We start from the raw sequence: 14,957 nt of genomic DNA, 5'->3' as shown, positions 1-14,957 counted from the left end.
ATGGGGTTTCTTGTTTGTCTTCTGTCCTTGAACATGAAGCTGAGGGCAAGGGACCACTTCCTGTTTGACTGAACCCTTGGCACCTACAATGTGTCTAACATGGAGTAGGTCATTCATATATACTTGATAAGTGAATGAATGAATGAGATGCACCAGGATTCTCACCAAAGATAAATTTAACTAGATAATCTGCAAAAAAACTAACACTGTCTAGTTATTTAATTTTTTATTTAGAAATATTTAAATTGAAAATAATAGTATTAACAAATAATAATATAGTATGCTTATGATGTGCCAGACAATGTTCTATAGCAGTTTCCACATTTTTAATCAATTAGTGTTGAAAGATTTGTAGATATATACTATTAATTAAATTGTTTTGCAAATAGAGGAACCGAAGAATGGGAAAGAGCAATACCTTGCCCAGGAATGGAAGGTTAAGTTGGTACATCAGATGTTCTAAGTCCAGAGCCTGAGCTGTTAGTCTCTACAGTGTCTCACAACAGAGAATCATCTGAAAAGAGTGTTAAATAAGAAAACAGTTAAGCCCTGGCTGGTGTGGCTCAGTGGACTGAGTGCTGGTCTGAGAACCAAAGCGCCACTGGTTCAATTCCTAGTCAGGACACATATCTTGGCTGCGGGCCATGTCCCCAGTTGTGGGTGCACAAGAGGCAACCACACATTGATGTTTCTCTCCTTCTCTTTCCCTCTCCCTTATCCCTCTCTAAAAATAAATAAAATCTTTAAAAAATATTTGATTCTAGTTTAAAATGCCTCCTTTTGTGATAGCAAAACTGCTTCTTAGGAACACATAATTCCTAGGACACAGAGCAGACAGGCAGGATGGGAGCAGGGGTCACAATGGTTCAACTTCTTCAAAGGTTATAGATTGAATGTATGCGTTTTTCCAATATTCATAATTTAAAATCTAATGCCAGTATTAGTGACATTATTAAGTGACAGTATTAAGAGTTGGGGCTTTAGGGAGTTGACTTGCTCATAAGGGCAGCAACCTCATGAAAGGGATTCATGCCCTTATACCGAAGACTCCAGTGAGATATCTCAAACTTCCTGCTATTATGAGCACATGGGGAGAAGTCAACAGTCCGCAACCCAGAACAGGGCCATCACCACCACCCAACCACACTGGCATCCTGATCTAGTGCTTCCAAACTACAGAACTGTGAGGAATAAATTCCTTTGTTTGTAAGCCACCCAGTCTGTGGAATTTTTTTTAATAGTACATTAATAGACTATGACACCGATGGATGAGTTACTTTTCCACACTGCACTTCCTAGCAAATGAAAGATTCATCATTGTGTGGGTATAATTCTGTGCATGCTTTCTTACATCCTTCTTATTCTCTGTGCTCCACTCGCTTCCTACCCTGACCTGATCCAAGGGCGGATGAAGGAATTTCCCTAGAATGTACTCACTGATGCACTCCAAGGTTAAGCAATCTGTTTGTTACTATGGAGAAAAGAAAAAAAGAAAACAGACAAGTATTTGCATGAGCAGTTAGTTGGCCTTTCCTAATATGTATACACATGCTGATGAAAAGGAAGTTTGAACATACTTTCACTTTCTAAGAGCAAGGACAAGAGAGGGAAGCCATGGCTGGTGAGTTTTTGGTTTTTTGTTTGTTTTTTTACTGTCTAAAAGGACATGTCTTCAGGAAAAAAAAAATTGAAAGGCAGCTGGCTTTTGGGGAAGCCATAATTAAGTTTGGTGAATATTTAAGTGAGCAGCAATGAAGGAGAGGGAAGAAAGAGGAGGGAGGCAAAGGGAAGTAGAGTGGGGTGGAGAAGACTATCGCAGCTTTCAGAAAGAAAAAGCATGAGCCAGAAAGGAACTGGGATTTTACTGGTATTCTGCTGTCATTTTGCAATCTAATTGAATAATCTGACAGATGGTGCACAATTGCATAAGATAAAAACAGGTAGCTGTGGTCCCCAAGGGAAATGGCCTATCACTGTTTCATCTTTTTATTATGCAGAGTTGAATAACTATCAGGATTATCCCTGGTGTTCAGTCACTAATTAGTGATCGTAAATCTCAGGCTTCAGGCCATTCAGTGAGTATACATCGTAATACTGAGGGAAGATTACGAGATGTGGTTATCCTCAGAGTGACTGAACTGTGTGGAGGGTAACATTTAATGGGTTAAAATCTAAAGTGTCCTATCCCCTTTCCCTGACAAGAGAGGGGAATGAGGTTGTTTTAGTGACTTGGGGAATCTTTGTGCTTCAAACAGACATGGTCCTGAAGTCGAAGAGGAAGTTGTTTATCCAATCAGTGAACATCGGCACAATAAACAGCTTGTTAGATGAACTATTAGACAAAAATGTGCTGAACCAGGAGGAGATGGAGACAGTAAAATATGAAAATTACACAGCTATGGATAAGGCCCGAGATTTGATTGACTCTGTCATTCGGAAAGGACACCACGCAAGCCAAATATTTATCATTCAAATTAGTACATGTGACCCCCACCTGGAAAAGAAGCTGGGGCTCTCCTCAGGTAAGGTCAACAACTCAGACTAAAGTTCATGTAGGCCCTGCACATTTGTACCCATACCTGATTTCTTCATTGGTCCTGTTAGTTTGCAGACAAATCCTTTATGTCCGGCTTCAGGGCCCCATTTCTAAATCCATGGCACTCTTGTTTGTTCCCTGTCTCTTTACTCTTTGTTCTTATTGCTTTAGCCTCAGTAGACTTCGTTTGATGAAACTCATTTCCCATCCTGACTATGGAGCATTTCAGCTGTTGAAGTTCATGAGAACAGTCTGTAACACTTCACACTGTATGTTCCAGTCCTCCTGGCGGGCACATTGCTTATTTATTTATTCAGTTAGTTATTAATCAGTTAGGTACGTCTAGGGGTTCTTAAAAATTTATATAGTTATCTGACATGAAGACATAAGGTCTGTAATCAAATATTGTTTATAATTACTCATCCAAATTTTGCTCTCCAGGAGGAATAAAAGATATTTCTCCTGATGGTGAAGTACTCAGAGAATAAATTCAATGCTTGTAGAAAAGCCAGGATTTTTAAAGTAGACTCTTTCTTCTAATTGCCTTCCCGCATTTTCTTTTGAGAAACAATGTCTACTAGCATGGAACCAGGCTGTGGTCCACTGTGTAAGGCCCACCCCCACTACCTCCCGTCCTCCTGAGACCTTGATACAGGCCTCAGGCAACAGACCTGCCCCTTCTTTAGTCCCTTAGTCCCTCCACACAGCACAGACAGAAGTTCGGATGAACTCCCAGTGACCAGTCTCTTTTATGCTTCCCATGTGAAATCGGAAGGGAAGCTTTTTCTTCAAAAGCAAGAAGCCTTTTTTTCCTAGGGACTAGGGAAGCTATGTCTGTCTTAATGATATAGGAAATTCATCTACAGTTAATTTCTTGTTTTTCTTTTAGTACATCTTTTTCATTTAACACTTCTCCAAATGAAAGACAATCAATAAATAACAGTAAGGGTTCAAATTACCTGTTTCTTCTTCCTTGCCATATTCCTTTCCATTCCTAGTCATTGAATTCGAATGGCACTTGTGCTCCCACTGTGATAACTCTAACATCTGAAATCAGCCTCACCAGTTGTCAAACGATATCTCCTCAGTCAGGATGGTCATGGATTCATCTCTCCCTCATCTACTTGCCAATGTTTTTTCAGGGCCACACAATATGGCAAGTAGATCTCTTTTTTGAGTGATTCTAATAGAAGAATCATTAGAATCATAATGGGAAAGATCTTTCTAAAAGAAAGTTCTTGGCATGCACACTACTGCCATAGCAAGGCCTCCTGCAGAAAATGTTCTTGAATTTGTTGTTTGTGACTTTAGTCCAGCAGTCTAGATGGGAAGTATGGGACAAGTCAGTCTGTCGCTTTGAGCTGGACATTTTGTGGTATAGCCTGTGGCTCTTCCTCATTCAGAGCAGGGAATGGACCAATTTTTGTGTATTGGAACCTTGTCTTCAATAGGAACTATGGAATCAGACTCAGCGAATTTCACATTTGTGATCAATACCACTAGTTTATGGGAGCAAAAAATATGGAAAATCAATTGTGAGATATTACATTATATTTGTAATGGATAGCATTCTGATAAATATTTACTCAATATATATTCTTGCTTATTGATAAAAAAAAGTTCACTTAGGTGCATGAAATTTCTAGAGTAAAAAATTGAAAACTCAAACTTCTTTTGATGAATATAAAGGCTAAATTTGACCCAAATCATCAAGGTGTTTTTTTTTCATAAAAAACATAATTTGTTATTATATTTTTGGGTGGGTCTGCTACCAAGGATTCCCCCCTTCTTTCCCACTCACCATACCTCTCTTCATACTAGAGGTTAGTTGGATACAATTATAATTCCTACATTAATATGTTAAAAAATACTTCTCAGGATTTACCTCACTGCCACTATCCTTAAGTGATACTTGGTTCACAGATGCAGATGTTCAAATTTCTGTCATGTGATGTCATGTGGTGTACCCTTTGGATCCCACAGACATGGCTGGACCAGCTGAGCCAGCAGAAGAATCTACAGATACCCTCAAGCTTTGTCCTCGTGAACAATTCCTGAAACTGTGTAACGAAAGGGCTGGAGAGGTACTGTGTTCTGTACATACACTAGAGAGAGAGAGAGAAACAATTGCCTTCACTGAATACACAATCTCTTAGAGCACTAATGGCAGAGAGGTGAGGTGCAGACAGTGGTAATCTCTTTCTTAGATGCTTTGAGCAAGGAGGAAATACTGTAGCCTCACACAAATTCCAATTTTCTTTCAATCTCATGATAAGATACAGGTCTCTCAGTATGTTTTTTTGTTCTCATACTTATTTGAGAGTTATTATAATTAAGTCACAGTGACAAAATAAAAATATTTATGAGTATAAGATAGCATGACTAAGTAGTTATTATTTCCATACTACTTGAAAAGCCTGGACATGAAACATGTTTTAAGAATATAATTAAAGCCTGAGCTAATAGCAAATGTTTCCTGGCTTTTATGAAATTTGATCTGAACCTTGAAGAATAAGAATGATTTGTCTAGGTGAATACGATGGAGGAGAAAGTTAGGGTAGAAATTATTCTAGTCTCCTCAAGAGTCTTGAGAAACTATCCCAAATGTATTTTGGGTCTAGTTCTGGGCTCTTGAAAAAATGAATCACTTTCATTTTTTCAGTGCATGTCTTTTATTTTTAAATAACCTAAACATTCTAAATCACAATCTATTGTCAATTCAATTCATTACAAAGAAAATGGCAGGGTTTCTGGTACAGGAGAGCGGAGAGGGCAGCTATATGAGCCTGTGACAAAGCAACAGTGATTAGTGAATGAGGGTTTAAAAGAGATTTAGGTAAATCAAAGTCACTGCATATCCATTTCCTGCAGATCTATCCAATAAAGGAGAGAAAGGACCGCACTCGTCTGGCTCTCATCATATGCAACAGAGAGTTTGATCATCTTCCTCGGAGGGAAGGGGCTGAGCTTGACATCACAGGAATGAAGGTGCTGCTTGAAGGACTTGGTTATAGTGTGGAAGTGGAAGAGAATCTCACAGCCAAGGTAAGGGGTTCTCACCCACCCCAAACATGTGTATACTACATATTCAACTCACATCCTCCTACAATCAAATTAATTTTATAATCTCAGCCAAACACCTTAACAACCTTCAGACACCTATTTTGTATGTATATGTGTATGTATAAAATTAAAGTATTAGATAGGCAAAAGCTCTGTCTCTTTTGAGCTCCAAATATTCTCAATTCTATAAAAAGAGACAAAAAGTGATTGGCATGTGTACCCATACAATTCTTAGTTCCTATGAGAGATGATTGGGATTCAGACCAAATATTCCCAGACAATTCTTAAATAATGAATGTTTAACGGGCATGTACTCACCATATCAATTCTGCGTCCTGACTTTGCCCCAGGGCCTATTCCCAACACTGGAGGTAGGTCCGTGAATGAGACAGGGAGCTCGGATTGTTTTATGTTTACTGGTGTGGGCAATCCAATTAAAAGTAAAATAGAAAATTTCAGAGATTTAGCATGTCAACATGACTCTCTGTAAGAGTGAAAAGACAGATAAAAGTTAGTGGGAAAAAAGGAGCAAATTGGTGATCATATACTACTTGTTTCAATGGAGTGGTCAAGATTAAGTCTTGTTAGGAGAACATACTGAAGCTGACACATGACTATCAGTAATAAGACAGGTCTGAAAATATGTGAATAAGATATATTCCAGGAAGGGTAACTACAAATGAAATGTCTAAACTATACATAAAACTGGAACATGAAAAACACAGGAAGACCAGGTGACAAGAGCTTACAGGAGGAATAAGACAGGCTGGAGGAAGTATACATTAGTCAGAAGTTTGAATTTATTCTAAGTACAGAGAGAAGGGTATTTGAATTGAAGTGGTATGATAAGTTTATGACACAAGGATCCTACTGATTAATGAGATAAAAGATAGTAATAGAAAAAGTATGTAAGTGAAAATAAGGCAATATAAAATATATCAAGAGAACAGCTCAAATAAATTTAACAGGACAAATATTTGAACCCCCTGCTACACTGTAGAAAGAAAAGGTAAACAGCTATCATTGAGTAACCACTATGTGAAGGCACAATTATATGAATATTATCAAAGTTTCATTTTCTTTTTTAAAAATATTTTATTTATGTGTTTATTTATTTGTTTGTTTATTTTTGAGCAGGGAAAGGAGAAAGAGAGGGAGAGAAACATCAATGTGAGGTTTCCCCTCACATGCCCCCAACTAGAGACCTGTCCTGAAACCCAGGCATGTGCCCTGACTGGGAATTGAACCGGCGACTCTTTGGTTTGCAGGCCAGCTCTCAATCCACTGAACCACACCAGTCAAGACAATATAGATATTTCTTGTACTGCTCATGATAAATAGGAGGTCAGATTAATGTTAATGCTTGCCTATTAAAGTAAGACATACTGGGCTTTTTCAGGAGATGGAGGCAGTGCTGGAGGCATTTGCTGCCCGCCCAGAGCACAAGTCTTCAGACAGCACATTCTTGGTGCTCATGTCCCATGGCATCCTGGCAGGAATTTGTGGCACTACGCACAGAGCTGAAAACCCAGATGTGCTGCCTTATGACACCATCTTTCGGATGTTCAACAACTGCCACTGCCTCAGTCTAAAGGACAAACCGAAGGTCATCATCGTCCAGGCCTGCAGAGGTGGTGAGTTCTGCAAATTCCTGAATTGTTTGCTGAGGACTGTGGTGTATGTTTTCATAATAGGGGAAACAATGTTAGTCCCCATTCAGTGCAAATAAAGTGAATTGAATTCTCGGGAAACTCCAGTTCAGGGGTTGGAGTCATGAGATATTATCTTTTCAGCTGAGAAATATCAATTAGTTTAATCCAAGGAAAGGGATGAAGGAGATCATCAGAATTCCTAAATCAAAGTTGAGCAAAAATATTTAACCCTTGGAATGAAATCATTTTAATAACAACTTTATTTGTAAATATTTTACCGGCATTCTGACATTCTCTGGCTTGAGAAGAATTTCATGAGAAAGTGGAGCTATTCTGTAGGAGCAGCACCCCTTTCTACCTCACGCGATATTGAAAGGGAACTGAGTAGGCAGCTGAGGGTACTTGGCATTGCTCTCAAAGTTTTATTTGTCTCTCTTTTTTCTGACTTCCTATCATCTCTTAGGTTTTTGGAGCCATGTTTAGGAAAACAAAAATACCTTAGGGAAACATGGTAACTATGCTGTGAAATTATGCACATAAGGCTTCAACTCCTTTGCTCTTCTGAGAAAACAGGTTCTTTCAGGTTTATGTTACTGTCACTCTTAACATACACGATGCTATTGCTGTTAACTGGCACATTGATCACAGACATTAGAGAGAGGCCAAGTTATGTGTGTGCGGGGGGGAGTTTAGTGTGTGTGTGTGTGTTTGCTGTGTGAGTATAAAAATAGTGAGAATTAACATTTATTCACTGTTACTCACTTTTTAAAATTTGTTCATTTGAGAGAGAAGGAGAGGGAGGAAGAGAAACACTGAATTTTTTTCTCCCTTATGGATGCATTCATTGGTTGGTTCCTGCATGTGCCCTGACCGGGATGGAACCTGCAACCTTGTCCCACTGGGATGACTCTCTAAGCACTGAGGTACCCGGCCAGGGAAAGAAGAAACATTCAAAGGGAACGAGGTGCGCAATTGTGACACTCAAACTGAGGGAGGCACAGTGTTTACAGAGTTGTTGTCTCTCCAGCAAATCGCGGGGTATTGTGGGTCAGTGACTCTCCAGCAGCCTTGGCAGACAGCTCTGCACAGCCATGTGAGGACCTGGAGGAGGATGCTGTTCACAGAGCTCACGTGGAGAAGGACTTCATTGCTTTCTGCTCCTCAACCCCACGTATGTGTCTTTCAGCTGCACACAAGGATTTGTGGGCCTGAGGCCACCCCTGAGTGATTCTAGAATATTGATAGGCGCTATGCAGCAATGATGTAAGGCACACTTTGAATGTTGCCAAAGTCATTTACATTTATCTCATTATTTTATGGATACAAAGATTCTATATAGTTTCCTCTTCTTAAAATTATACTTGTATTTGAAGTGCTGCACTTTATAAGCTGAGGCACACCAATCATTAGAACCACCTAATACAACCAGTCCAGTTGGCCATCCGCCATTTAAAAACAAATGAATGAGTCAGTTTTCTGCTCTGGCCCTTTCTCCATATTTCCCATTTGATGCTAGTTAGAGTGTCATTGCCTGCCTCAGAAGGGTGTGAATGTCCTTTAAAAGATGTAGAAAATGATACTGTGGGACTAATGAAGCCTAATAGTAGGGGGTCAGGGTTTAGTCCTTGACCTCTAGGTAGTCATCTTAGGAAGCCTTACATTGGAATGCCTCTGATTTGAAAACTTCTGTTTTAACTATGTTTTAAACCACTGCATAGAGTTTTAACTGACATAGAAAAATACATTATACACTTAACGTATGTAACATAATGAATTGGATGTAAGTACACATCCGTGACTCCATCACCACAATCTATGTCCTAAACTATTGTCTCCTCTTAAAAAGTTTCCTTTGGATTTGTTCATTTACCTTGTTTGTTACACTCTGAGAGACAGTATGGTTTTTACTCTGTAACCACCCTTGGAGCCAGGTGCCCATTTTTCCTTCTTTACTGCATGAACGTGGGAAAATCCTTTATCCCTTCTGAATGTCTATTCTTTCCACAGTAAAAGCAATAATCCAGTTATATCTCAAACCTTTGAAAGTAATTGAATGAACACGAGGCACAAAGTCAGTGTCAGTTCCTAGAATATAATGCAGTCACCATGCAATTCTGACCAGCTATCCCTTCAGTTAATCTCTGCCAGTTTTTTCCACTTTGCTGTAAATGAGTTAATGTAGATACATAAGTGTTTCCCTTAAACACGTCAAGGTAATTTCCAAGCTATGCCCAAAGGACGTACCCATAAAACAAAACAAAAAAAATGTAATAAAAAAAGCAGTTGAGGCCACAGCCAAAGACTTAACACTCTTTTTTTTTTCATAGATAATGTATCCTGGAGAGACATCAAAAAGGGTTCATTCTTCATTTCACAACTAATCACATGCTTTCAGAAATATTCTTGGTGCTGTCACCTTGAGGAAGTATTTCGGAAGGTAACCTTCTTATTCTCTTCTAGTCACTCTTTTTTTTTCAGGAAGTCTTACTCTTATTCTTAATTCAAGTTACAATGACTGATTTTGTCAGGGAATCCGTAAGAAAGAAGTTCTCGGGCACTGAAAGAAAATAAAGAAGACATTCTTTGAATGGAGTAATCCAGAAAGGAAGTTATATTTCTTTCCCAGATCAGAATATGCCTTATTACCCCTTGCCTCCTAATTTGTTATCCCCTCCCCCAGTGCTGACCACCACTCATTTGGTGTACATATAGTTTGTTTTTTACCTGTAATGACTCACTTGAATGCAAACCTCGTGAAGGCAGGAATTTGCTCAACACCTCACCCTGTTGGCACACAGGAAATAATGTTTATTCACAGCAAGGCATGAATAAATGAGCAGATGCTCCCCCCACCTTCTTCTTTAGCAAGAAATGTACTGCTAGTAAGAATGTGAGAAAGTGTGGCTGTGTTAATCCTAAATTCAAAACTGTAGTGAACAGTCCAGTCCTATGGGAAAGAGGAACACACCTTCATTAGAATGGAGAAGATCACATTGTTATGTGAGTCACAGTGGAAACTCTGTGAATGGAAACTCGAGCCCTTGAGTCCCGTTGGATGAGTAGGAATTAGACATTGTAATCTCAAGGGCGTTGCTGGGAGAATATTAGAAGTAAGACCTCATAGATCAGCCCATGGCAAAAAAAAAGAAAAACAAAAACAAAGCTTCAGAGTTCAATATGGTGGTGGGGATGTGAAAGTTGTTGTGTTCAGGTTTTAAGATCAAAAGTCAGGGTTTGTGCCTCATCATACTGATGATGTAGCCTTGGAGGTTGAAGGGAGAGGATATTTGAGAGGCAGTTCAGGTATATAGAATAGAGACGGAAAAGAAATAGAGAAGAAATGCAGATAGAAAGGCCTTGGATTAGACACGAGGCATTTGTTCTGAGATCGAGGGTATGCTAACCTGGGGAATTACTTCTAAAGGTAGGGTGGCAGTGGCTGGACACAAGAATACCCGTGGCCTTGCTCCCATCAACCCTAGTAGCACCTTTCATTCCCAGAATTTGTTGGCTCATGGTGCAAAATGTTCTCTGAGAGTGGCTCAGAGTCCTGCTTCATCTACAGACTCCTTTTCCTTATAGGTACAACGGTCATTTGAAAACCCAGATGTTAAAGCCCAGATGCCCACCATTGAACGATTATCCATGACAAGATATTTCTACCTGTTTCCTGGCAATTGAAAATAGTAAGTATCAGAGTTGTTGGCAGTCCTGCTAACTGAAAATAGTACCTGTTAGAGGTGTTGGCAGGTGAATTAAATGAGAGAGTATTGGTAGTGATGTCCAATGACAAAAGGTAGCCAATTGCTTGCGTGGTCAAATTAGTGTTACTTTTTGATATAGTTTGGCAATTAGATTTTTTGTCATTCTACACATACCCATCTGGATCCTCCTCCATTTCCACAATCAATTAATCAATCTGTCAGTCCCTCAAGGAGATAAGCTTGATGAAGGCAGAAAGGAATAAACAATGAAGAACACAGGGTAGCAATTACTAAAACAAAAGTGTAATCATGCTTCCATCATTAGTTATACTTCCTTCTCTCCCCTTCTCTCTCCCTCACACACACACACACACACACACACACGCAGTCACAGACACTGAGTTACCAAACTTCCCTCATATCCTGAAAAATGCTAAAAACAAAGGAGCCAACTTTGAGCACAGTGATCACATCACTGTCTGTGAGCTCCCATTACCACAGACATATTTGGGGCTGGATTGGCTGTACTGATGCAGATTCTGGTTCTCTGGTTATTTGCCGGGGGGCTTTAACGCAGCCCCCCCCAGGTTCCGCCACTGGACGAAGAAAAAGACTACCAAGACATGATCTGCTTGGGAGGAAAGGTGGCCGTTTCTCTCAAGGGGAGAAGGGCCCCGAGCCTCTCTCTCCAGGGGCTTTTATTAGGTTCATTTGCATAGGAATACAGATAAAGCTCATCAATCATTGTCAGTCAATAAGGGTTAAACAATAGATTTACAGAGAACTCTGAGGGCTTATTCTGAGTTACAGCCAATTAGTTAGAGGGCCATAAAACTTTAGGCGCCAGACTCATCTCAGGTCTGGACCCTTATCTCTTAAACCTAGGGTACAAATTAAGTAGGTTTCACAGGAATGTATGTATTTTTGTTAGGCCTGATTCCCCAGGGAATCCGCCCCTCCCAGCACAGGACTGCACTGCCCTCTGTTATTGCTTCAGGCTTAAGTCAGGCAAGGGAAGTAAGGCAGCCAAGAGATTAGGAGACTTCTTGCAGACAGAATGAGGACTCAGGCTATTTCAAAGCCGAGGGGCGAGGGTCCATCACCCCCTTTTTCCACAGCCCCCCGAGTCCTTCCCTGCGGGCCTCTTCCGTGACCAGAGCCTGTCTTAGGTTGATCCTCCCTTGAGGATTCTTACCCGTCATTGGCTAACTGGCCAAGCTCAGGGCCAAGCAGGGTGAAGTGGGCAGAGGTGGCACACCTGCCAGGGAGACAAGCTTTGTCTCCTTAGTGGCTTATGGTCCCAACTCTGACTCAGCCTTAACCATGAGGGGTTACAGCCTCTGAAACCAGGCAGGGCGGTTCCCAACAGTTATTCTTACAGTGTACATCACAGAACACTGAGAGTTGCTCTCACGTCCTTAGTTACTGCTCAGAAACCCCTGTGAGCAGCCACGTTAACACTTATGTCTTTTTTGGGGTCAAAATATTTTAGAATGGCCCATCAAGTTTATACCCAACAATTACTTTACTCACAACAGCTTTAGATCCTACTGTGTAATAAGTATATTTTTAATCTCTCTCTCAGCAACATAATTGAAAGTATTTTTTTATAGTAAGTTTATCTTAATCCTTTAAATCTCCCCTTTCCTTTACCCCTTGTTTCTGGTTCCCTTGTCACATAAAGGCATAAATACCTTATCAGAATAGCTTTTATTGCTTAATTAGTACAATAGAACAACATTTTGGTGTTGAGCTATTTATTCGACTAAAATTTATGAAGCACTTACTACATTCCAAATTCTGCTCTAGAATTTTAGAATATACCAGTGTACAAAATCACTGGATACCCTGCTCTCAGAGAGCTCGCACGATGGTGAGTGGAGACCGACTCTAAATACACAAACTGAAATATGTCAGGGAGTGATCAGAGCTAAGAAGAAAAATAAAGGAAGTTGAAAATATGAAAAGATGGGTGTTGTTCATACTGTAATAGATTATACAGGACAGTCTTCTTTGAAGTAAGAAAATAATGAAATTAGAACAGAGCATGGACTGAGTTGGGTAGTGAATCCTGTGATTCTGTGCAGAAAACGTGTTCCAGCACAGGGACTAGTAAGTACAAAACCCTGAGGCAGAAATGTAGTCACGTTTTTTAAATATTTTATTGTGTATGCTATTGCAGTTGTCCCACTTCCCCCCCTGCCAAAATGCAGTGGGCTGGAGGAGAAAGAGAGTGGGGAACATGACAGAGACAAACTGAGAAACAAGGTGAACAGCCTGATCACATGGGCCTTGGTGATCACATGGTAAATGTTCTAAAATTCTTATCCTGAGTGAAATTGGAAACCATTTGACCAGAGAAATGAGATAATCTAATTAGATTTTCCAAAGCCCAGCCTGAGTACTTTCTATGAATACACTACAATTATCACCATTTGAAGCCAAGGGAAAAGGCAAAAGCACATGGAAGAGGATGAAAAAAGAAAAAGAATCTATATACTATAAAGGACACATGGACAAAATCAAGGGGGAGGGTGGAGGGATGGGGAGAAAAGGCATACAACTGTAATTGAATAACAATAAAAATTAAAAAAAAATAAAGTGTGACAAACAAAAAAAAATTCACTCAACAAAAAAAGAAAAAGAAAGAAAAAGAATCATACGGGATGGGTACAGACTTCTGGGAATTACTATTCTGATCTTCTGTTCTTTTTTGTTCTTCAGGAAGTTAAAGTCACCCAGCCCTTCTTTATCAAATTTCAGAAGCACCTTTACCAATACTGCACACATATTTAACCGCTGTATTTAAATAAAAATGAAAACAAATAAACTGCATCTTTGGGTCCTTTTTCTTTTTTTGGATTACTTTTTCTTTTAATTATTTTTCAGTTATAGTGGTTATTCAATATGTTTTAGTTTCAGTGTACAGTATAATGGTTGGATATTTATATAACTTGTGAAGTGATTTCCCCTGGTAAGTGACATCATACATGCTTTATCAGTATCCCTGACTGTATTCCCCGTGCTGTACATCACATGACTGTTTTGTTACTACCACTTCGTATTTCTTAATCTCTTCATAATTTTTACTCAGTCCTCTAATTGTCCCCTTTTATCTGGAAACAATCCGTTTGTTCCTTATATTCATGAGTATGTTTCTGTTTTGTTTGCTTATTTTGTTCTTTATTTCCTTATTCATTGAATTTATTAGGATGACTGTGGTTAACAAAAGTATACAGATAACAAGTGCACAACTCAAGAACACACCATCCATACATTGTATTCTGTGTTCAACACACCAAGTCAAGTCTCCATCCATCCCCATTTATTCCCTCATACACTCTTCCACCTCAGCTACCCTCTTTCCCCGCCCATTACCCTCACACTGTTGTCTATGTCCATGAGTTTGTTATTTTTTTTCTTCTTTTCCTCACTTTCTCCAACCCCCCTCTCCAAATTTCAATTAAAATGGTCTGTGAATGGAAATGAAATGGAGGAAGCTAACTGGATTTTCTGGCTTATGACTCATATAAGATCTGCATTTCACTGAGTGAAAAGACTGGCCAGGACTTGCCCTCAGCAACAGAATGAAAGGAGATGGTGCTGACATGGAAGACCAGAACTGTAAAATGGTCAGCTCCTCGCCAGTGTACTACTCATCAACCCCACGGTCTACAGTGGTACAGAGAAGTTTTCTAGCTCATTCCTTAACCAACATCATAGGTTCAGCTAATATTTTCCTCGGTAAACTAATATTTTAGCAAGTGATTCCCATGTACCTTTCTTTCTTTCTATGAAATAAATACACTTTCCTGTTGATTATTTTCATTCTAGATATGTGCCTATTTCCAAACTTCAGGAACATTTTATTCTTTTACAAGCATTTAGCGATTGTCTAAAATAATTTGGCTTTTGGTTTAAGATGGTATAGCCTTATTGTCTTTATATGGAAATAGAAATATCAGGTAAAGGACAGAATGAGAATGGAGAGTGTCAGCAATG

The 14,957-nt window shown here is 39.5% G+C and overlaps 1 protein-coding gene across 4 annotated transcripts; it reads left to right on the top strand.

Annotated features, from left to right (window-relative positions):
• The first annotated feature begins 1,545 nt into the window (after positions 1-1,545).
• Positions 1,546-13,798, top strand: LOC112314322 (caspase-1-like). 4 transcript variants are annotated; one of them, XR_008426991.1, is made up of 10 exons: positions 1,546-1,621; positions 2,256-2,522; positions 4,520-4,620; positions 5,408-5,581; positions 6,999-7,233; positions 8,279-8,422; positions 9,579-9,688; positions 10,834-10,937; positions 13,138-13,261; positions 13,680-13,798. XR_008426991.1 is itself a non-coding variant. In XM_053925554.1 (9 exons), the coding sequence occupies exons 1-8, from the start codon at positions 1,615-1,617 to the stop codon at positions 10,930-10,932; spliced, it is 1,137 nt and encodes a 378-aa protein (XP_053781529.1). In that variant the 5' UTR covers positions 1,546-1,614; the 3' UTR covers positions 10,933-10,937; positions 13,680-13,796. The 4 variants fall into 4 exon arrangements, 3 of the variants coding, with proteins under 3 accessions (XP_053781529.1, XP_024426647.2, XP_053781528.1); XM_053925554.1 differs by lacking the exon at positions 13,138-13,261 and having other exon boundaries at positions 13,680-13,796; XM_024570879.4 differs by lacking the exon at positions 13,680-13,798 and having other exon boundaries at positions 13,138-13,474.
• The last annotated feature ends 1,159 nt before the right edge of the window (positions 13,799-14,957 follow it).

Source organism: Desmodus rotundus, chromosome 5 (genome assembly GCF_022682495.2).
Source record: "Desmodus rotundus isolate HL8 chromosome 5, HLdesRot8A.1, whole genome shotgun sequence".
Classification (NCBI taxonomy): domain Eukaryota; kingdom Metazoa; phylum Chordata; class Mammalia; order Chiroptera; family Phyllostomidae; genus Desmodus; species Desmodus rotundus.
Note: the sequence above shows the minus strand (reverse complement) of the source record. Positions and strands in the feature narration are given on the sequence as shown.

Bases quoted from the DNA above. Each gene is read 5' to 3' on its own strand.
- LOC112314322 (XM_053925554.1), top strand. The intron at 2,523-4,519 runs GTAAGGTCAACA...TGGATCCCACAG, and splicing joins GAAGCTGGGGCTCTCCTCAG to ACATGGCTGGACCAGCTGAG. The intron at 9,689-10,833 runs GTAACCTTCTTA...TTTTCCTTATAG, and splicing joins TTGAGGAAGTATTTCGGAAG to GTACAACGGTCATTTGAAAA.